The following is a 24335-nucleotide window of genomic DNA, read 5'->3' on the forward strand; positions in this document are numbered from 1 at the left end:
ATGCATGTTTATTCATTAAAAAAAAGACATTTTATTACAGCCACATGATAAACATCAAAATAATACAGAAATGAATCAGCTGAAAAAGTCTGATTTACATATTAATACTGTCGATCTTTGACAATCCACCTTTTCAAGTAAATACTGAGAATTGATGGTGTGGTTTTTCTGAAAAGACACCAGACAGATGTCTGCTGTATATGAGATTAATATAGTGTCTCAAATGTAAACCTGACATGAAAAAATAGCCATAAACTACCATATTCCACAACAAATCACTGCATTCTATCTGCTCGCATTTGACACATCTACCTAATGCGCCAGAGACTTAAAAATACTTGATTTCCTTTTTAAAAATTCCTAACATCCTGTTGCTCCAACTTTTCCTCATCCATTCTAGAAATAATCACATGTAATATATACATGCAGAAAGACAGCCGTTCACACAGAACACGTTTTTCCATTCCACTGCGCTACTTTTACATATTTTTGAATGTAAACTCGCGCTTGCAGAGTCTCTAAAAAAAACACATCTTTAAACATCTTTTTTTTTCCGTTCCACTGACCTGAACAGCAAAAACTCGTTCTGTGTGAACCTAACAAACAAACAAACACATCCATGCACTTGCAGTCAAGCTTGCACAAACACTCATACACACACAGCCACACAACGCTAACAGACATGCACACACACTCCAGCTCCCGAAACAAACGTGACACTGCAGACAGAAGCTCACATGCACCCCGTGGGAATATCTAGTCTCTCTGACCTGACATGGGCCCATGATATCATGCTCATATCACAGACACTACAGGCCTTCAAACTGGTGCTCCCTCTTACAACATCTTGTGCAATGACTAGTCTGTCACAATGCATTTACAGCCATAGCTATTAAGATACACAGAATTGATCAAATATGACACAGTAACCCCTCAAGCTAGACGCATTTCTGTTGCAAAAGGCCAGGCACACAAAGATCCAACCATTTAATTCATATTTAACGTTTTTGACATTCCTGCCTTATAGAGACAAAATCAAAATCGGCTTGTTCAGAAAACCACAAAACATTTTTTTGGAAAAATACTAGAAAATTTTCATTCATAGGCATAAGAGAGAAAGAGAGAGTACAACCACAAGATGCCAGAACAATCTGTAGAAAACAACCGTGCTGGTGTCGCGATGCCATCTGCTAAAATGTAGAACATAATCGCAATATGACTGGCAGGCAAACAGCTGGAATATTGCGGGAATGTTAATGGAATTTACTGACATGGCATTTGACGTCGTCCAGGCTGAGCACAGTGCCGTGATCAGTGTTGTTGTTGTTGTGATGTTTCTTGTCGGAGCAGCGGCACAACCTGTATTTCATTACCTTGACAGACAAAAAGTTAAAAAGATGTTGAGGTGTTGTCCTTAACCCTTATACGTATTTTATAGTGTAAGAATATTTTTTCACCGCAACAATAATTAAATCTCTGACGGCTCAATAAGTGCAATTCAACTTTAATCCTCAAGGTTTGGCAAAACTTGAAATGGCTCAGCGATTTACTGCAGAGCAAATACTGTATTAAATATATTTCAGTTAAATATATATCAGGGGCTGTTTACACCTTGTGCAAACTAAACAATTTTATGCGTTTTGGCCATTCATTTACACAAAAACTGTGTTTTGAGGCCTTAAAACGGGTTTCAAAGTGCATGTTTTTGAAAACGACACCATTATTGTCTTGGTGTGTAAACAACAAAACCGCTAAGTTACAAAAGGTAACAAAATATGCTTTAATTCCTTTTTTACATGAGAAATGTCTTTACTGTCACTTTTGATAATGAAAGCTGAATATAAGTATTCATTTTATTTAAAAAATACTCTTAATGACCCCAAGCTTTTGAACAGTAGTGTAGGCTATTTTTAAGCTAGCCATTTTGTGTCAAGAGATTTTTAGTAAATAACTTGATTAACATGAGCAGATTTTTTTTTCTTTGGTTAAAATATCCCTTTAATAAACTGTAAAAATGTCATTAGACTAATAAAACCAAAACCTAGCAGAAATCTTTATGACAGGACAGAGCATTTATACAGATATTTCATAAACCTTACCTCATAAAGATAGTCAAAAAGCTCCAGAATCGTAAGAATACTGGCTCCAATGAAAAGCCCCATCTGTCCTCCGATATCACCTACCAACACACACACACACACACACACACACACACACACACACACACACACACACACACACACACACACACACACACACACACACACACACACACACACACACACACACACACACACACACACACACACACAAAGTGCAAAAGATACAGACATTTACATTTACAATAACATTAATGTATATCAAAATAAATAAGCAAATCATCATATTAGAATGATTTCTGAAGGATCATGTGACACTGAAGACTGTCTTCTGAAGGATCATGTGACACTGAAGACTGAAGACTGGAGTAATGATGCTTTGATCACAGGAATAAATTACATTTTAAAATATGTTCAAATAGAAATCAGTTCTTTATAATGAATATTTCATTTTTACTGTATATTTTGAATCAAATAAATGCAGCCTTGGTGACACTTCTTTCAAAAACATAAAAAAATCTTAATTTGAAGTATTTTTTGCCAGTTTTAAGGTAAAAAACAAAAAGTAAATCTGATCACTTAGAAAAGTAGCAGCACATATCTCGCCAAGAATCCGCAAGATTTGAGATATCATCAGTACAAACGATGCAGGACTAGTTAGCAAACACTACTAATAATAAATAAGTAACATGTGACTTACCCAACAGCCCAGCCACCTCATAGGCTTTCCTCTGCTCGATGGTTTCATAGTTCAGAGCCTCAAAGAACACGTCCAGCACCAGGACATTCTCACTGACAGCACACACAACACAGTTTAAAATGTGTATGGCATTCCAGCATGGCAGATTATCAATTAATGTGCTAAAGTGACATAACTCTCTCATTCTGAAAAAACAAACACACACACACACACACACACGGACACACACGGACACACACGGACACACACACACACACACACACACACACGGACACACACACACACACACACACACACACACACACACACATCTACATAGTTCATCAATTAAGAACTGTTCAAACACCCGTCGCTGTGCTTGAGAACAGACGCTACTGTACGAGGTAACACTCACGTTATGTACTTCTCAGATTTGCTGTACTTCTTCGCGAGGTATTTGACAGACGCTTTGCTGGGGATCTTGACGAAGGACAGCTCTTTACCGTAGCGTGTGATGTTGCACGGAGTCTCGCATGAGCAGTAGTCGCTGTCCGTCTCCACGAGGAAATCTTTGCAACCGCAACAAGATAAATAATAGCATTGCAAACATTAAAACGATTTTTAATGCTATTTTAAAGCTTGCTAATTTTGTTTTGGAGGATTCCTACAGTAGGTTCACATGCATTTAAGGTAAAAAATATTAAATAATAATAATATACATTGCAACATCAGCTCATTTCTCACAGAGTCCGAAATGGTTAGAGGATTCAGTCTTTCTAACTCCTTTCCGAGAGCTCCCTCTGCTCTGATTGGTCAGATGGCCCAGTCTCTTGTGTTGGTCGACCGCTTACTGCCGGAAATTAACCGTGAATTTCAGCTTTGGAGGCTTCCTCAGCACTTGTATACACAGTGATACGAACTTTAACAATGGTCTCAGTTTGACCTGATCAATTCGAGCATCAATTTAGCATCGAAAACAGCGTCTTCTTCCCTTCCCTACCAGTCTCAGCTACAACTACAGTGCTAGAGTCAAAGTAGACGTCATTCACAGGCAGCCAATGAAGACCATAGACTGGCATTATGCAAATTTGTTACAAACCTACGTAGGTTTGTGCAGGATGTCAGACTGGAATTACTGAAGACTCGTTTTAGGCAGTTTAGAATCACTTTTGTTTTTCTTTTTGGAGAAAATAATTTATAGTGATAAAGTTGAATCTTTGAAACTTTGCAGACCTTTTACAGCTATACATGAAAAAAAGCCTAATAGGGACACTTTAATGAAGTGACATTGCGTTATGATAAAAGTTACTCACCAAGTGCTGGATGTGCACATTCTTTATATAGCACAGGGGTGCAGTACGGCGCATCACCTGCGGGGGCAGCAAATATATGAGCATCATTATTGGGATCGTTCGCCCACAAATAAATTCTATCATCATTTTCTCCCTCATGTCGTCCAAACCTGTTTGTCTTCTTTCTTTATTTTGTGGAACACAAGAACAAAATGTTAAGATCTAATTGATGTTTCCAACACAAAGAGGTTGTGACGCTTCAGAAGACTCTTATTTATTATGCTTTGTGTCATATGGGTTTGGAAGGACATGAGGATGATTAAATGATGATTTATTGATATTATTTCTGTGTGAACTCAGGTGTTCAGAGCTCTTGTGATTCCCACCTTTTCTCAAAAAGGTGACAAAGGCCGCTTTATTGTTATACAAAATAACATAAGCACATTGCAAAAGTGCTGAAATTTTTACTGAAATTAAAACGAAAACTGAAAATGTTAAAATAAGAGATAACTCAAAATATTAATAAATTCTTTATTACTATAAATAATACTAAAACAACACTGGTTGATAAATGCACATGAAAAATCTAATTTTGCTTCAATGTAACATTAAGTCAAACGATATGGTCAAAACTTTATTAACACACAATCCTGCTTAATTCCTTTTTAATATTAAAAACCTCAAGCACTCACAGTTATTAAATTCTCTTACAATTTTCATGTGCATCATAATGAATATTCAATGGCCAGAGTCCTTACTGCAGATGTAAATTGCCTCGGGTTAAAAATCCCACACTAATATATGACCATTTCTCCTTTTGTAATCAACTAAATTACATTTCCGTGCCAGTGGCGGCTGAACAGGAGCGGGTTTCATTTGGTTTCACTGGCTTGATTAACTTGAGTTGTGAACTCACTTTTTAAGAGGGAGATACTAAAAGTACCAAATAAAATACCTGCTAGTATGTTACAAATGTGACTTTTAAACACAATTATAGTGACTATAATCAAGTGTATGTACTACAATCATTAAAGACGTTGTAAATTGTAACGTGAAGATGAGGATCTGTGGTGTCAGTCCCATTATAAACACAACAAAGACACTAAAAATCAACTTTGGTATTATCACGTGCTCATTACTTATGGAAAAAAGATAGACAGCATTATTTTAGTATTATTTATATATTATTATAGTATTTGTTGATATTTGGAATTAACTTCTATTTTCAATTCTCATTTTAACATGTAACTTTTGGCCCTCCAGTGGTTAAAAAACAAAACTACCGGTACATGCATTTTGTTGTTGTTTTGCACCTTGTTTTGGTTGTGCTTCGGCTCTGCGAATGAATATGATTATCCTACTGCTTATCAAACATTCACTTCTAGTTTTAAGATATATAAACAGTTTAGATGGAAAGGATCTCGAGCTGACTAGCTGAAGACGTTACTGTAGCTTTACCCATTAATAGTCACGGTACTTCCTTGAAAATATATATTTTTATATACAAGTATAAATAAGTGCTCACGGAGGAGATGAGTTTTCAATTGCCTTTTGAATACGTTAAGTTAAGTTTTGCTAATTGTGTCATGTGCTTTTGTCAAGTTTTTTTTAATATATTTTTTTATATTTCTATTTAGCATTAATTTATTTTTGTTTTATTAAGTTCAGTACTTCAACTTCAAGTAAAAGTTTTTCATCTATTATTTGATTTTATTAAAAGTTACAGATAACAATCTTTAATAATTTTAGTTAACAATAGCTATGTTTCTATTAGCAAATTTAACTTATGCTTAAAATTATTGCCAAAACATTTGTGAATAAAGAACCGCTTCCATCCCATGTGTTCAAGTCTTCCAGAGAACAAAAGCGTCACTTCCTGGGAAATTGGTGCAAAATATCTGTAATAAAAATGAAAGTTGCAGCAATCGGGAAAGAAAATGTGGCTCTTTTTCGTACATTATAAATGACTCGCGTCGCAGAGTGCGCAGACGAAACGCAATATACGCTTTCATGTTATCGTGCGTTTTGATGCCTGGTGTTTGGAAACGCAATTGTGTGAGACGCTTCTGGGAGGGAATTAAATCAAATCATTTTGATGACAGACTTTGGCTCGGGCATTTCAGAACAATCAAACCAACATTTGAGATGCTGTGCGATGAGATCGCTGGTTGATCTGTTGAGACATATTCACATGACTTTGTTTGTCACGCAGCGAATTATTTATTCGGTTAACGTCTTCTTATTGGATAAAAAAATTATCCACCTCAATGGGCTTTATGCACAGCTGCACTACTTCCTGAACTTTAGCCAGCTCCTTTGTTTCCTGTCTGCCATTATTGGACAAACTGATTAATCCAGGTGTGCCTGACCAACAAAAATAATCAGACACACCTGGATTAATCAGTTTGTCCAATAATGGCAGACAGGAAACAAAGGAGCTGGCTAAAGTTCAGGAAGTAGTGCAGCTGTGCATAAAGCCCATTGGTTTTTTATGCACATTTGTAGAGTTAATGCACATCTTGCCGTTTCTATAATTTTTGTTATGCAATATCCCTAACAAACACTGATAGACAGTGGATAAATCAATTACAACGTTTCATTTCCCAGTTGCTCGACGAGCTGGGTGGCGCCATGCATGGCTGACACCGCCGTCGGAGTGTGAATGGGTGAATGTGAGGCAATATGTAAAGTGCTTTGGTGGCCATGGGTCTGTTAAAAGCGCTATATAAATGCAGTCCATTTAACATTTCACACAACACAGACAATTAATGACCCTTTTCTGGGTCATTAAAGCGGTTTTCATTATTTGATCAACCTGATGGACTCTTTTAAACTGTCATTATAGTAACTGCGGCATTAGAGTAAAATACTTCTGATTTTGTACTGCCCATGCCAAGTGAATGTCAAGAGCTGCTGTAATTGGTGCAGTGACTCACCAGGCATATGCACCATACGGCAGTTGCAGTTTTCCACCAGGTAGCGCGTCTCACAGTCTGTTCGACAGGCGCTGATGCTGTACGCTTTGAAGTAATCCGAGCTTGGCGGCGCCGACTTGCAGCTCCCCCACGGAGCAGGAAGATACACCAGCTGAAAAATAAAAAGCACGAGTCAAAAAAAAGAGAGATCCATTTAAAGCGCATATTAACAGCACACCTACTCGCTGCTCTTGGCAGGAAACGAACGTCTGGAATCCTGGAGCAACTCCGAAGCCCAGCTGATCTATAAACGGAGGCTCGTCCTGACTGTGAATCTGGACTTTGATTCCCGCCTCAAACGACGACTCATCTGCGAGAGAAAATGAGCGAGAGTGAGAGCGAGAATGAGAGCGGCGCGTACCTGGTGTTTTAATCATGTGGTCTCACTTGTCTCTCCCCACACAGGTAAATATTCATCCTGCTGAATGTCCAACATGACCTCCAGGCCGTTTCCCATCCCTCCCTTCACGCTGATCTGCGGTGGGCCGGTGTCACCAGAGTTAAAGCTGTAACACTTCCCGTAACGCGTGAACACCTGAAAACACACACAAAAGAAAACTAATGCATACCTTCCATTACAAATTTTTTTTAATCTAAATTTGCTGTTTATTATGCTTTGGCTACCTGAGAAGTAACTATTCAAGTACCTTTTTTTTTTACATACTCTGAAAATAATATAGGAGGAACATAAACATAGTGTTCCTTTTGCACTATGTAATAAAGGGATATTTCACCCAAAAATGAAAATTACTCAACCTCATGTTGTTCCAAACCCATAAGACTTTCGGAAGATCATCTTCAGAACACAAATGAAGATATTTTTCCCTCCATTGCCAGCTACGTAACTACCACTTTGAAACTTCATAAAGTGCATAAAAGAATCGTAAAACTAATCCAAATGAATTTACATTTTAGTCAAAAAATTCTGAAGAAACATGAATTTAGACATCACATATAAAAAAATTATCAGCAAACTTACACAGAAGCTCAACCAAACCTGCTTAATGCATGAGAACAAACCTCTTGCAGAAGCTCAAGCGTGCTGCGTAACACGAGAATGAACCTCATTGGTTCTTGCTGAAGCTCAAACGTGCTGCGTAACACGAGAATGAACCTCATTGGTTCTTGCAGAAGCTCAAACGTGCTGCGTAACACGAGAATGAACCTCATTGGTTCTTGCAGAAGCTCAAACTTGCTGCGTAACACAAGAATGAATCTCATTGGTTCTTGCAGAAGCTCAAACATGCTGCGTAACACGAGAATGAACCTCATTGGTTCTTGCAGAAGCTCAAACGTGCTGCGTAACACGAGAATGAACCTCATTGGTTCTTGCAGAAGCTCAAACGTGCTGCGTAACACAAGAATGAACCTCATTGGTTCTTGCTGAAGCTCAAACGTGCTGCGTAACACGAGAATGAACCTCATTGGTTCTTGCAGAAGCTCAAACATGCTGCGTAACACGAGAATGAACCTCATTGGTTCTTGCAGAAGCTCAAACGTGCTGCGTAACACGAGAATGAACCTCATTGGTTCTTGCAGAAGCTCAAACGTGCTGCGTAACACGAGAATGAACCTCATTGGTTCTTTCAGAAGCTCAAACATGCTGCGTAACACGAGAATGAACCTCATTGGTTCTTGCAGAAGCTCAAACGTGCTGCGTAACACGAGAATGAACCTCATTGGTTCTTGCAGAAGCTCAAACGTGCTGCGTAACACGAGAATGAACCTCATTGGTTCTTGCAGAAGCTCAAACATGCTGCGTAACACGAGAATGAACCTCATTGGTTCTTGCAGAAGCTCAAACGTGCTGCGTAACACGAGAATGAACCTCATTGGTTCTTGCAGAAGTTCAAACATGCTGCGTAACACGAGAATGAACCTCATTGGTTCTTGCAGAAGCTCAAACATGCTGCGTAACACGAGAATGAACCTCATTGGTTCTTGCAGAAGCTCAAACGTGCTGCGTAACACAAGAATGAACCTCATTGGTTCTTGCAGAAGCTCAAACGTGCTGCGTAACACAAGAATGAACCTCATTGGTTCTTGCAGAAGCTCAAACTTGCTGCGTAACACGAGAATGAACCTCATTGGTTCTTGCAGAAGCTCAAACGTGCTGCATAACACGAGAATGAACCTCATTGGTTCTTGCAGAAGCTCAAACATGCTGCGTAACACAAGAATGAACCTCATTGGTTCTTGCAGAAGCTCAAACTTGCTACGTAACACAAGAATGAACCTCATTGGTTCTTGCAGAAGCTCAAACGTGCTGCGTAACACAAGAATGAACCTCATTGGTTCTTGCAGAAGCTCAAACTTGCTACGTAACACAAGAATGAACCTCATTGGTTCTTGCAGAAGCTCAAACGTGCTGTGTAACACAAGAATGAACCTCATTGGTTCTTGCAGAAGCTCAAACGTGCTGCGTAACACAAGAATGAACCTCATTGGTTCTTGCAGAAGCTCAAACTTGCTACGTAACACAAGAATGAACCTCATTGGTTCTTGCAGAAGCTCAAACTTGCTGCGTAACACGAGAATGAACCTCATTGGTTCTTGCAGAAGCTCAAACGTGCTGCATAACACGAGAATGAACCTCATTGGTTCTTGCAGAAGCTCAAACATGCTGCGTAACACAAGAATGAACCTCATTGGTTCTTGCAGAAGCTCAAACTTGCTACGTAACACGAGAATGAACCTCATTGGTTCTTGCTGAAGCTCAAACTTGCTACGTAACACGAGAATGAACCTCATTGGTTCTTGCTGAAGCTCAAACGTGCTGCATAACACGAGAATGAACCTCATTGGTTCTTGCTGAAGCTCAAACGTGCTGCGTAACACGAGAATGAACCTCATTGGTTCTTGCAGAAGCTCAAACGTGCTGCGTAACACGAGAATGAACCTCATTGGTTCTTGCAGAAGCTCAAACTTGCTACGTAACACAAGAATGAACCTCATTGGTTCTTGCAGAAGCTCAAACTTGCTACGTAACACGAGAATGAACCTCATTGGTTCTTGCAGAAGCTCAAACTTGCTACGTAACACAAGAATGAACCTCATTGGTTCTTGCAGAAGCTCAAACGTGCTGCATAACATGAGAATGAACCTCATTGGTTCTTGCAGAAGCTCAAACGTGCTGCGTAACACGAGGATGAACCTCATTGGTTCTTGCTGAAGCTCAAACATGAACACGAGAATGAACCTCATTGGTTCTTGCTGAAGCTCAAACGTGCTGCGTAACACGAGGATGAACCTCATTGGTTCTTGCTGAAGCTCAAACTTGCTACGTAACACGAGGATGAACCTCATTGGTTCTTGCAGAAGCTCAAACGTGCTGCGTAACACGAGAATGAAGGGACAGAAAGCTCTCAGATCTCATTAAAAACATCTAAAATTAACAAAAGTCTTACAGGTTTGGAACAACTTGAGGGTGAACTGATTTCAGGGTGAACTAACCATTTAACATACAAACTACATATAGCCTTGCCCAAAAGTATTGGCAGTGACATAAATTTAGTTTCACACACACACACACACACATATATATATATATATATATATATATATATATATATTCATATTTCATATTCATTCATATTTGCATAGCATTTATTATTTAAAGCTTCTTTACATGGCACAGATGGTTGAATTTTATTATTTTCATTCAGTTTTGTTTTCCCTGCTGTCAGAAGAGACGTGCAGCCAGACTGAAATGATCTGAACAAAATAAAGTGATATTACAAGAGCCGTAGCAATTCTTTAGTAGTAAAAATCTCTATTTTTCAAAACTGACTTGAGACATAAACAATGAAAGAGCAGGAGAGGCATAAAAAAAATGAAAAGTTCATTGTAGACCTGCTGAGAGTTATTAAAGGGAGCCTGTTCCTATGGAAACAAAGACCCAAGTGTGAAAAACACACAAACACACACCACACACCACACACACACACACACACACACACACACACACACACACACACAAACACACACACACGGCTCTGTCCTCTTGCTGTGCTCTCTTTGATACGTTAATTAAACATTTAAAGTGTTTTCAAGACATTTCCCTTTGAGCCCAACTGCATCTGTCTGTTTGTGTTGAAAACATAGGGAGAGATCCTGAGAGATTTTGTCCCGTCAGACCTGATCAAACCACCCTGCTGTCCACATCAGCATCCATTAGTGTTCCGGTGTGCCTTACACAAACATTCTGCATCAATACTGCAAATCCGGACACAAAAACATCCCTGTGTGACGTCAGCGAGCCTCAATGACCCTGTAGAACCGCTTATTGAGCATAAGTGACTTTTTACACAAACATAATAAATCTTACTGACCACAAACTTCTGAACGGTAGTGTATAAGCATTAAAGGGATAGTTCACTTTGAAATTAATTTTTGATATGTTTTAGCTTACCTCAAGGGCATCCAATGTCCTTGAGGTAAGCTAAAACATCAAAAATTAATTTCAAAGTGAACTATCCCTTTAAGATTTTCTGAAGAGAAAAATAACCCAGTATTCTGGAGTCACAAACAAAAACATCTCAAACTGTGCCCAGACCTTTCAAAAAACTAATGCCAGCAATCAATTTTAAGAGATCTCTACAAAACAAAATGATTTGAGCTTCTATCCACATTTATTTGATAGCTCTATATTATAAGACATTTTATGGGAAACAAAGTCGACAGCAATCAGTGAGCAAAACAAATTCTCAACACAGCAGTCCTGAGATGTGTTTTTACATGCAGACACATCATTGCAGAAGACAGCGAGACATTAAATCTAGTCATAGTTTTGCATACCTTTATGCATAAATGTATACCAACATCTTACCATGCCAGCTAACCGATTTCCAGACTAGATCATCCTAAAAAAATGAGCCTAAGGTGGTTACCTCATGATAGTTTCTGAAAACATGCTCTGTTTTGCTGGTTTCAAAGTCAGCATAAAAAGGAGACGTGATAGATTTTTTTCTTCCCTATTTTGACGTATATCCGAGTGAAACAGCTTCTCAAAAAAAAAAAAAAAAGTAGGGCGGGACTTGATTTTTTCCATGGGGAATTGATTGGGTGGTTGTGGTTTGCTATTGGTGGATCTCATGTGAGTGACAGGTTGCTCCGCCCTTATGCCGCATCATCAGAGAAGAGAAGAGATGTCGCTGCAAAAGGTAGTGGAAGTTATTTTGATTAAAGATGACGAGGGCCCATTAATTAAAAAATTATGTACACGAGATAAATCATTTAATAAAAACTGCAATATTCCATTAAAAAAATAATGGTCCATTTTGATTTCATGGTGACTTTAAGAAGGTTTTGGGCACTTGTCAGCAAGGCTAGTTTGGGAGACCAGCAAAACCAGCACAAACCACTTTAGGCAGCAGTTTGTTCACCAGGACGGGAATCAGCTTTGTGGCTTTTTTGTCTATATAGCCACAAACCCTGTAGCCTTTCTTTTACCTTCCAAATCTGTGACTGACTCTTGGGCTGCGTTCCAATCCACTTTTAGACACGCACATGCAAACTTCCCTAAGCACTTCCCAAAAACTGTCCCTTTAAGAATTTGTTAAATGCAGCATCCAAATGTATATAGGTGTGTTTGGGTTGTTTTAAATAAAATTTAAAAAAATGTATATATCATAGAGTTGTTTGTAGTGGTGGTGATTAGACGAGATCTGCGGTGTCAATCGTGTTGCATTGTGGTATATGGAGCTGCCTGAAATGTACATATGAAGTAGACTCGCACCCTCTGTCAAAATCGAGGGAGCGAGGGTCTGTCCATATAAACTTCCCTCGTCCACTTCACGAAGTGGAACGCACTTCAAAATGGCGGCAGGGATTCCCCCGAGGGGAAGTGCTTAGGGAAGTTCGCATGTGCGTGTCTAAAAGTGGACTGGAACGCAGCCACGGCTAGCTGTGATGTGCGGGTCCTCATGAGGGCAGGTCTGCCCGACAGAGCTGCCTGATTTAAATCTCCACTGCATGACAGAGGTGTGCGCCGCAGGAGAGGAGCTGTGAGGTGAAGTGATTGTACCTCTCCAACAGGAGAGAGAAAGATAAATGGAGGACATCGGCAAGGAGAAAAACAGTCTCATCTGGATGATCCACTTCAGATGCCCCAAAACCTGTGAAGAGAGCGCCAACTCCTGCGAGGACTTCAGATGAAGCAAGCTCTGAATCAACATGCACCAATGCTACATTTTTCTATATATCCTAATCATTTGTTAACAAACATGTATTCATTACTTCAATTACACATTATTTAAATTAATTCATTATTACCTGACTGGGGGATTTGTATATTTACATTAACTAAGTTGCCAGCATGTTCTTATACAGTTGGGTGGTTGTTAAGGTGTTGCTAGATACTATGACGCTCTGTGGGATTTTTCAGTAAAGCTGAAACATGCTAAAAAGAAACAAACATTGTCTTTGCCTTATCATTTTGACATTATCAACAAATTAAAGTACGTCTGAAAAACATTTGAATGGGCTAACTGATTTAAAGATGCCTAGATTAGTCAGTTAGTATTTGATAGTCTGAGTGTGTTTTTTCAATGGTCTTCATTCTTTATGCAAACAACCCCCACCATCTTCCGGTCTCTCCTTCGGCAAAACACTCTGGAGTCCAATTAGCCATCATGATTAGCTGTAAACATCATTTACGTGGGGTGGGAGCACAGACGGCATGCAAAGGCACTTTAATCACTGTCTCATTATCATGTGTGATTATTCATTGCACAATCATTTATTCATCTACAACTGAAGATCTGAAACATTGGCATTGGTTATTAAAGAAGAGGATGTGTGTGACTATGCTTTTGTATCTTTTCTTTATCTCACACAGCTCTATATTTTGTTACATGCTGGCTTATATTTCGTGGTTTCTTTTATGCTCAACAGTGTTGCATTTATTATTTGATAATAAAAAGAGCAATATTTTGACATATTATTACAATTTAAAATAACTGTTTTCTGTGTAAATATATTAAAAAATGTAATTTATTCCTTTGATCAAAGCTGAATTTTCAGCATCATTACTCCAGTCTTTATGTGTCACGTGATCCTTCAGAAATCATTTGAATATGATGATTTGATATTCAAGAAACATTTCTTATTATTATCAATGTTGAAAACAGTTGTGCTGCTTCATATTTTTGAGGAAATTAAGTCTTCTTTGCTGAATAGAAAGTTTAAAACAGAAATATTTGGTAACATTATTACCGTCTTTACTGTCACTTTTGATTAATTTAATGCAACCTTGCGGAATAAAAGTATTTCTTATTTAAAACTCTTAAAAACTCGTCCCCAAACTTTAAACAGTAATGTATAAACAATATTATGCAAAAATTAGGATAAATTCAACTGATTTAACAGGGTTGATCGATTGAGCTTGACAAATTCGGTTAACAAAACAATATATGTAAGAATTGATCAAATGGAACAATATTTTTTTACTTGATTTCCTGCCATGTGGAAGAAAGAGTCCAAATTATGTAAATTGTTGGGTTAGAATTGTAAATAATGTTAGTTATTGAAATGGAGGGAAACGTGTGTTATAACATAGATCAATTATTGTGCACACAATTGTAATAATTAAAAATAACATTTTAATACAATTAATTGAATATCAATTCAACAGATTTTTTTTTTAAATTATGACAAGCTGGACACAGAAGAGAAAGTCAAGACCTCTGAAAGGCCAAAAAACTCACCAGATATTTGATGCGTTTTAAAACCAACTAAAAATCTATATATATTTCTTATTAGGCCTTCAAATATTGTTGTGGACATTGGGGGGCCTTCAAGTCAAAAAAGGTTGAGATCCACTGTTTTAAAACTAGCTACTTGTGCGAGAACTTTTTTAATAAGTCTCACGACAGAAAAAAGTAATGCATCGCCAAGCACATCCTATCTGTGGAAATTGCCAAATAAAGCAGTTTGGGGAGTGTATAAATAGCATTCGAGCCGAATGACTTCAGTCATCAAGGCCAATGAAGCAAGCAATTCCCCTCCCAGAACTAAATCCACCAAGCATTTAATTGTGGTCACACAGGGCTGAAAAAAAAATCAAAAGCACAAAATAAGAGCAGGCTGGCCGTGAAAATAGACCTAGGAGAACCATCCCTCGAACTCCATTAACAATTAGCCTACAAAAAGTCTGGTGCACTTCACTGAGCTATTTTTTCCCAAAGCAATGAGTCAGTGAAGACAGAGATAAAGAATAGAATGTCCCAGACGCTCTCTCACACATCACACCAAATCTAATATTTAACACTGACCTATTTTAAAGCCTGCTGGAGTTTTCCCTGCTGTGGGAGTTTAAAGCAGCCTGAAGCAAATGGGATTGCTTTTCTTCAAAAGCCTGGCAATGAAGGTGAAGATAAAATCATCGGGGAATAAGAAACATGCAGAGGTTTTTTTTTTGTTGGGAGACTCTTTGCACATCAGGGAACTACTAATGCTGTTATACAAGCATTTATATTTAGAGATGGAAAAATCCCTGTACAATACCCTCATGTTGGCATTTGGGTAAGTAGGGCATTATCACCAACACACCACACAAAAGACTTCAGATGCTTCCGACGGGGATGGGGGAGTCGGTTCTACATGTCGCCATGGAAACTTGGAGAGAAACATGGTTACATCATCAAAGTAACCTTTTCAGGACCATAGCCCTTATAGTGTCATAGTGAACTCTTGCTCCAATGCTCATTTTCAGTAATGAGCTGCTGCTCACATCTGCTCTCATCGCTTACAGTTAACAATGTTCGTCTGAGTCACTGTCTTCTCATCCAAAAACAATACAATAGCAGTGGTTTCAGACGGTACAACCATGTTACACTGGTACAAAGTTGTAATCGAAATTATTCAACCCCCATTACAAATTAGGTTTATTGGCAACATTTTCAGACTTTCAGCTGTTTGCAATGAACAAATCAAATAAAAGAAATTGAAATAGCACAACACAACAAATGTTTCAAGTGGTTTCCCCAAAATCAACTGAAAATGCAACTTTTGCAGTCTCAAAATTATTCAACCGCCTGAATAGAATCCCTCACAACAGCACAAATCTGCAGGTGTTGTCTCAAGCACACCTGATGCAACAAACTAAGGGCTTAATTAGCTGCACCAGGTGTGCTTGAGCTAGAACACATGAAATATCTGAACTGGCTAGGTTTGTTGAGTGTCACGTTTGACCTCATGTTAGATATATGGCAAAAGAATGGTCCAAGAAGTTAAGAGAAGATATCATCGGCATTCACAAACAAGGAACAGGATACAAAAAGATAGCAAAGGCACTAAATGATCCTAGAGACACCGTTGGAAGCATAGTTTGCCAGTTCAAAGTTAAAGGAACAGTGGTTACACTACCTGGACGGGGCAGAAAAAGGAAGCTATCAATGGTTGCAACCAGATTTCTGAGAAGGCAGGTTCAGAAAAACACTCAAAAGATCTGCAGCAAGACTTGGTGGCAATGAAACAAAACTTTTCGGCCTTCTGGATCAGCTGTATGTCTGGTGGAAAAAGAAGGAAGCATGTGCTAAAAAGGACACTGTCTACAGTTAAGCATGGTGGTATGTGGTGATGCTCTGCGGTTGCTTTGCATCCTCTGGCACTGAAGACCTGCAGCGTGTGGAAGGCAAGATGGATTCATTGAAGTTTCAGGAAATCCTAGGAGAAAACGTCATGCCGTCAGTGAGGAAGCTGAAGCTTGGGCGTCATTGGACCTTCTAACAGGACAACGATTCCAAGCATACCTCAAATTCCACAACGGCTTGGTTTTAAGTCCTGTAAGATTTTACAGTGGCCATCACAGTCACCTGGCTTAAACCCCATAGAAAATATCTGGTGTGATTTAAAGAAAGGCATTTGCAGCACACAAACCCAAGAATATTCCTGAACTAAAGAACTAAAGGCCATTTCTCATGAGGAACGGGCTAAGATTCCTCAGAAACGCTGCCAGAAGATGGTGTCTAGTTATACATCTTGTTTGCAGCAGGTCATCACAGCAAAAGGGTTTTCTACTAAAGATGCTTGCCATGAAGGGGCTGAATATTTTTGAGACTGCAGAAGTCATTAAAAGTTGCATTTTCAGTTGAATTTGGGGAAACCACTTGAAACATTTGTTGTGTTGAGCTATTTCAAATACTTTTTTTAAATTGATTTGTTCATTGCAAACGGATGAAAGTTTGTACATTTTGCCAATAAACCTGATTTGCAATGGGGGTTGAATAATTTCTGTATATCATGGTACTGAATGATTACCACATGCACGTATCATGTTATTTTCAAGGTAAGTGCACTTTAAAAAAATCATTCTTCTAAAGGATTGGAATGTTTTACATACTTTCTACTTGAAAATTCCAAGTTTAATTCAATGTGTTACTTGCGTTTCTTTGTAATTATTCATGAAATGTATTAGCAATTTATGAGTTAAAACTGTTTCAAAGTAAATCCTTCTTTTTCTCCTGTGTTCTTGCCTGACATTAATTCACTACGGTAAGCCTAAAATCTACATATATTCTGCAGTGCCAGGTTTACATCGTGTCTGATTATAAAGAAAGGATCATGTGTTCTTGAGCAGCAAATCAGCATATTAGAATGATTTCTGAAGGATCATGTGACACTGAAGACTGGAGTAATGATGCTGAAAATTCAGCTTTGTTTGCATCACAGGAATAAATTACATTTTAAAATACATTAAAATAGAAAACGGCAGTTTTTAGAGCTGCAGTTAGCATAATAGACCACAAACTAGTAAACCGTAGTGTATAAATTAAACTGCTGTGTGTAGACTCCCCCGTTCACACAACAGCCGCTCTAAATGCCTACAAACTCAACTGAATTAACAGTTGTCTGGCCCAAACCTCTCTCACACTAGCCTCAGGCCATCACGCCATCATTATAGTTGAGCCCTGGCTTTACCATGTTACCGGATACATAAAATAAAATGGGTATTTTTCCGTTCTTTTTGTTAGTGTTGTGAAATGAAAGCCATAAAACAACTCAACAGCACAATGTGAACCCTGGGAAATCTCGAGAACTACAAACTTAATTCCAGCAGCGTAAATGATTGGACTGTCAAATATCACACCCCAGCATTTGGATGAAACCTAGAAAAAGCCCCTGGCTCTCTCAGTACACCAGAGAAATTCGCATTAAATAAATACACCAGGGCTGCAGCATCGGGGCTTGAAGTGAAAAGAGCGCAAAGAAATCTATCACTGTGCATCCCTAGAGTTTCTCACCACGCTGAAGTCTTCGGGTCGGCACGGCGAGCCTCTGAACTGGCAGGACAGCAGCATGTCTTTAATGTCGTGTCCTGTTCTATTATAGAACTCCCACATGTTGAAATGTCGTGGCTTGAATAGGCGAAAGTCTGCTTTGCTCTTGAGAACCTCCATCACGCTTTCTTCAACCAGGTGAGAGTCCCGAATCTCATGTCTATAGAGACAGAAACAAAAATACCAATGATTTACTCTTAAAAATAAAGGTTCCAAATACGGTTTATTGCAGCAATGCCTTGAGGGACCATTTCAAGTTCCCCAAATAACCATTCAGTGAACTGTTTTTTTAAATAAATTTTATACAGTGGAAGTTCAATGGTGTCCAAAACAAGATCGGACCACATTGAATTTATTGTATCATGGACATGAAGGCATTTTTCAAAATATATTTTTGAAAAGAGGAGTTCCATCTATATAGCGCTTTGTGAAGAGCGTCAAATGTTTCTATTTACAACATGTTTCTGCAGCCAATCACAGACATGTTTGTTGAGCGCGTGAACACAATGCCCAATTAGAGACGTTTAGGTTAGTCAGAATCTGCTCAATACGCCAGAGTTCACCGAATCATTTCGTTTAAACAACAAAGTAAAAAAATGTAAGATGAAGTAAATAAGAGATCCATTGTGCAGTACAGACAGATTTTTTTTAACTGAAAAGATATCAGATTCATTGATTATATCTTAGATTGCTTTCTGGTGGAACCCATTTATAAATTGAATAAAAGTACACTGCAAAGTTTTGGGAGAGAAAACTATATTAAAATGAGGGATTGAATCTAAAACTGTGATGTTTGAAAAAAGATACGTGCATTAAGTCTAAAATAGACCTGCCACTTGTTCTGTTACCTGTAATGTGTTTTTTTTATTTTTTATTTTAGTACTACATTTTCATAAAACATTTTTTTGCAATGTTTATTTAACTGAACTACCTGTATATTTGAAGGCTCCCACCCTTAGATCCCACCCTCCCTTCAGAGCGTATGCAAAGCCTTGCTTCCTTCAAAACACATGAACGCACACAGTCTGCAAAGCGTCACGAGAGATGGCGTTAAATTACCTCATGTCTCAAAGCACATAACATCACAATAAAAATGGACATTAAAAACTTACAGAGCTCTTACATGTACCACCTGAACGCTGCAGATTCATTTCGACGTTGATAATGTTGACACTGAAATACATAAATCCGAGTCTGAGGACGTGAACAGCTCCGGGTAGAACATCACCGGTTGCCATATTGCAATTACGGTTACAGATTGGACAAACATATTTAGTACCTAGATTTTTTTTATATTTAGACTACTTCTATTATTGATTGCTATCAGGATGTGAAGAGAGTTTCAACCAGTATAACAAAAAGTGTTCATGAAAAAAATTACCTACCCTACCTTTAAACAAATATTATAATAGCAACAGTGCCAACATATAAAGACATGCATATTGCATAACTCAAAATCTTTGTGCCCTTGATGCAGCACAGCTGTGCATGTTCCATTCAGGATGATGAATAGTCAAGGTTAATTCCCTGTAAACATGTCGAAAAGTGCCAGCAGTGCCACACTGGACCGAATACAGAATAAAACCGAGAAAGAGACAGTGTGTGTGTGTGAGCACTTGGAATGCAGAAGCAGGCATGACTGAAGTCCAATTCAAACCCACATCACATCACAGCTGCTGGGTGTTACAACACTGCAGTAACTAAATCACGACTTCCTGATGCCAGATGGAAGCAGATACTGTTCCTACAGCCAAAGATTTCATTTTTTTTTTATAATGGAGTTGCACCGCCACAATCCAAAAAAGACCTGTGTGCCGTTTCACAATCTACGGGTCACTTTCCTCGATTAAAATGGAACAATATTCAGACTGCATCTTTCAATTTGCCAGAAAAGCACTTATGGACTCCATACGACAAGATGGAGATGCAGGATGGAATATATAACTTCAGTAACAGGGACTCCCCAGAGCTCTGCATTTTCATTTCCGCTCCTCAAGTTCAATAAAAACACGCTAATCATTTACACTCCAATGTGCTTGTGCGTTCATGCGGGGAATACGAGAGCACAATCTACTGAGCGAGTGACTCATGCTCATTTTTAAAACTTAACCACAGCCGCTTGACTGATACGCACGCGTTCACCAACCTCGGGTTCAGCAGCGCCAGCAACTCCCCCGCGTGGTACAGGTCGTTGCGTGTGATCCTGCTGAAGCGGATGGAGTTGAGATTGCAAATCGTCACTGCGGGGAAGACCATCACGGGCGTCGTGATCTCGTCCAGCTTGGTGACGTGAGGGTATTCCAGGTAGAACTGAATCCGGTCGACGCAGACGTACATGAGAAAGGTCAGAGAGCTGAGGAAAAATACCACCCAGAGGCAGCATTTGGCCGTGATCTTCTCATAAGAGAAGATGTGAGAGATGCCATGCAGAGTCGAGGTGTGAGCGAACACTTGCAGGGGAGGCGGCTGGTCGTAATCAATGTCCATAGGTTCCACTTTAAGATCCATCATTGATGTCTTCATCGCACAGTTCTTCCAATGCAAAGCAGTGAAACTCTCCCTAAGACATTAAACACAGAAAGACACTTTTTATTTCCATAGTTCCTGTGACCATAAATGAGTCATCATACAGCAAAGGCATTTTGGGATGCAGCTCTGTTGAATTCAACATGAAATCAGAATGGACAATTCTTCATTTTTTATGGAATGTTGCAGTAATTATTATAAATGATTTATCTGTGCACATCATTAAATTCATGTGCCCTCATGATCTTTAATCAAAATAACTTCCCCTCAAACTCACAGGGACATCTCTTCTCTTCTCTGATGACGTGTTTACTGGCATGAGGGCGGGGCAACCTGTCACTCACATAACATCCACCAATAGCAAACCACAACCACCCAATCAATTCCCCTTGGACAAAATCAAGTACTGTCCTACATGTTTTTCTTGTTGGAGAAGCCGTTTCTCTCAGATATACTTAGGGAAGAAAAGATTATCGCAACTTCTGTCTCATGCCTACTTTATGCTGGGCTGGTAACTGAAAGGCTGTAAGTTCAAACCCCACAAGGGTTGATCCATGAAATGTCACTACTTGTTCTTGACACTGTCAGTGTTAGTGCAACATTTCTCGTTTTTATTTAAGTTTTTCTTCCAATTTAATATTTATATATTATTCCATTTTATTTGAAGTAACGAAACGTTTTTTTGTTGTTGTTTGTTTTAAGATTTTAAAGGGTTTCACCAAAAAATGAAAATCTGTAATTTTTTACTGTCATGTCGTTCCAAACTTGTGAGACTTTTGTTCATCTTCGGAACACAAATGATGATCTTTTTGATGAAGTCTGAGAGCTTCCTGTCGCTCCATTGACAGCTACGCAACTAACACTTTGACGCTTCATTTTTGGGTGAACTATCCCTTTAAGTGCAATACTTAATATCTACCAATCAGCAAACACAAGGTCATCTTGGCATCTCCCTAAAAACATGTATGCTATATTCCAATATCAGGGGTCTTCAACAGATCAAAGTTCAGCTAAATGTTTAATTTCCATATAGAAATATAGAAAATTGAAATGTAATGTACAAGTAGGCCTACTGTATAAGACTTTGTACATCAATGCAACACTCAAATTACAATAGATCTCTGTCCCTTCTCTGTACCCATATTCAGACACGTAGACAGCAAGTAGAGGAAAATCTGCTGCCCACGCCAACCTCTAAATATGAATTATAATCTATCGACCAACTGACAAGAAAAACTCAAAATGACGTATTTCCCACATTTAAAAGACACACTTTACAAAAAAATAAATAAAGAACTATTAACATTATGCAAAAATATAGTCTATAAATGTTTTTATAATTTAGGCATAGGCCTATTTTACCATTTAAATGTTTATATTAGACATACATAATTTAAAAGGTAAAATAGGCCTATGCATAAATTATTTAATTTATGTTTAATTAGTAAAGCTAAAACAATAGTTATCATGGCTGCATTACAATCTAGTAAGAATCATCGTTCAGAATCAAAAGCAAAATATATTTAGGCTACTCGTTTATGTAAAAAGTGTAAAATGTGCTTAACTGACATTCAAATAATATCACAACTCAGAAATATTAAAGCTACAAAAACATTTTTCATTTTGATGTTGGGGTGAAATATGTGACCCGAACATGCTTTCGTGAGATCCACCTTATTTCAGGTGAAACGCGCCAAATCACGATTCGTTTTTAGGTTTGTAACACACACTGTATTACTCAACAGAATCCAACAGACAAACAAAGCGCGCGACAGTGATCGTAACAGTAGCGTTCACTTGTAGCGTTTACCTGAAGCACTTCAGAAAGATGCTGGACATGGAAACAGATGCCAGTTATCCGAACATTTCTCCGGTGTTCGTGCAGAAATCAGCCGATCCCGTCGTCCACCCGACAGACCGATGGAAACCCATTTCTGTGATGAAATGATGACTCGCGCGCGCTGGAGGATCTCTCTCGTGTGACGATCCTGAAGCTCTAATGGCTGAAGCCAAGGATCGTGAGAGTCTCTCTCTCTCTCTCTCTCTCTCTCTCTCTCTGTGTGTGTGTGTGGGGGTGTGTGGGAGAGAGAAGAGAGTGGGAGGGCAATTATGAATTCATAGATAGTAGCTACTAGATATAAGAAAACGTACCACAATCGTACTATATTTTTTTGTATGTACCATGGTTATGCAACGTTTTTGAACAAGTATGGCAGTACATAGTACATGATGTAGTGATGGTCTTAGATGGAAATACTACTGAAATCCATCATGTTATTTACCATGGGACCATGTAGCCTACATGTACAGAATACTTTGATAATATAATATGTATGACTATAATAGTAGGCTACTATGTCCAAATAAATAAATAAAATATGGCAATGGTACTTTTGGACAAGTTTTTGTAAGTATTGTATTTTTTATTTTTTTTTACATGCACCATAATACCTTGGTATTAAGTATATTGGAGTAGCCTATGTTAGGTACAGTACATATCTATCTATCTATCTATCTATCTATCTATCTATCTATCTATCTATCTATCTATCTATCTATCTATCTATCTATCTATCTATCTATCTGATCTAATCCTGAAAATAAACCTCTAACAATATACCAGTTATGGGTTTATACGGATCCAACGTATGACATCTTTGTTTAAATGGCCACATACTGTATATAGCTTAGCTGTACGTAAATATGCATCTCTTGAGATTAAATATAAATGGCATATTTTTTGAAGTGCATGAGGAGAGAAATGCCCACATCACTCTGACAGATTTATGGCGTTGGATATGTGGCTCTGTGATCACAGACACACACTGTCACAGTGTCTGGTTTATGTTCCTTGGGTCACCACTAGATGTCCTCCTTCCCCACGGTGTCCATCACACTATTGAACTACATTTCCCACGATCCTTGTCTTCTCATTGCACTCGGCTGTTTTCTTATCACTGATCATTGCACTCAGCCATTTCCCCATTATCATTGTCTATTCCCTGTGTATATATACCCTGTCTGTTTTAGTATGTGTCACGGAGTCCTTGTATTTATCACGCCACTTCTGTGTTTTGTTTCTTGCCTTGTATGTTGGATTTCTCTTTTGGTTTTTGACCCATGCCTGGACTGGACTGCGTATTCGGATTACTCTCAATAAAGACTACTGCGATTGGATCTATCTCTTGTGTTCTTGTGTGGGATCGTGACAGAAGGACTCCGTCAAACCTAGATCCAGCGGTATGTGTTCTAACTTCTCTTCCCCAGCCATAGAGCGGGAGAGGAGAGATTTTTTTGAGGGAACCCGTCTAGTTATTTTTCGTGGGACCCGGGGAGGTCGCAGAGTTGGAGGGGGTCGAAAACAAGTTCAACACCACCCTCCACCTTGGCCCCCCTTCGTCCCTGGACTGGTGAGGGACGGATCAGAGCCACCATCTCGCCATCGCGGGCGGAGAAGGGGAAAACATACGTCCGCCCATCCGGAG

At 38.7% G+C, this 24335-nt stretch overlaps 1 protein-coding gene across 3 annotated transcripts; it reads right to left on the reverse strand.

Annotated features, from left to right (window-relative positions):
• On the reverse strand, window positions 1-22870 carry asic1a (acid-sensing (proton-gated) ion channel 1a). Of its 3 annotated transcripts, none has more exons than XM_079636850.1 (12): window positions 22661-22870; window positions 20471-20884; window positions 18289-18484; window positions 7433-7580; window positions 7228-7355; window positions 7007-7157; window positions 4092-4148; window positions 3194-3347; window positions 2800-2891; window positions 2100-2179; window positions 1272-1373; window positions 1-1187 (listed from the first exon to the last, which is right to left on the reverse strand). In XM_079636850.1, exons 1-12 carry the CDS (start codon window positions 22687-22689, stop codon window positions 999-1001), a joined length of 1740 nt encoding a protein of 579 aa, XP_079492976.1. In that variant the 5' UTR covers window positions 22690-22870; the 3' UTR covers window positions 1-998. The 3 variants fall into 3 exon arrangements, with proteins under 3 accessions (XP_079492976.1, XP_079492975.1, XP_079492977.1); XM_079636849.1 differs by having other exon boundaries at window positions 1-1190; window positions 22661-22855; XM_079636851.1 differs by having other exon boundaries at window positions 1122-1373; window positions 22661-22848.
• Between the last annotated feature and the right edge of the window lie 1465 nt (window positions 22871-24335).

This window comes from Phoxinus phoxinus, assembly GCF_949152265.1.
Source record: "Phoxinus phoxinus genome assembly, chromosome: 15".
NCBI classification, from domain to species: Eukaryota; Metazoa; Chordata; class Actinopteri; order Cypriniformes; family Leuciscidae; genus Phoxinus; species Phoxinus phoxinus.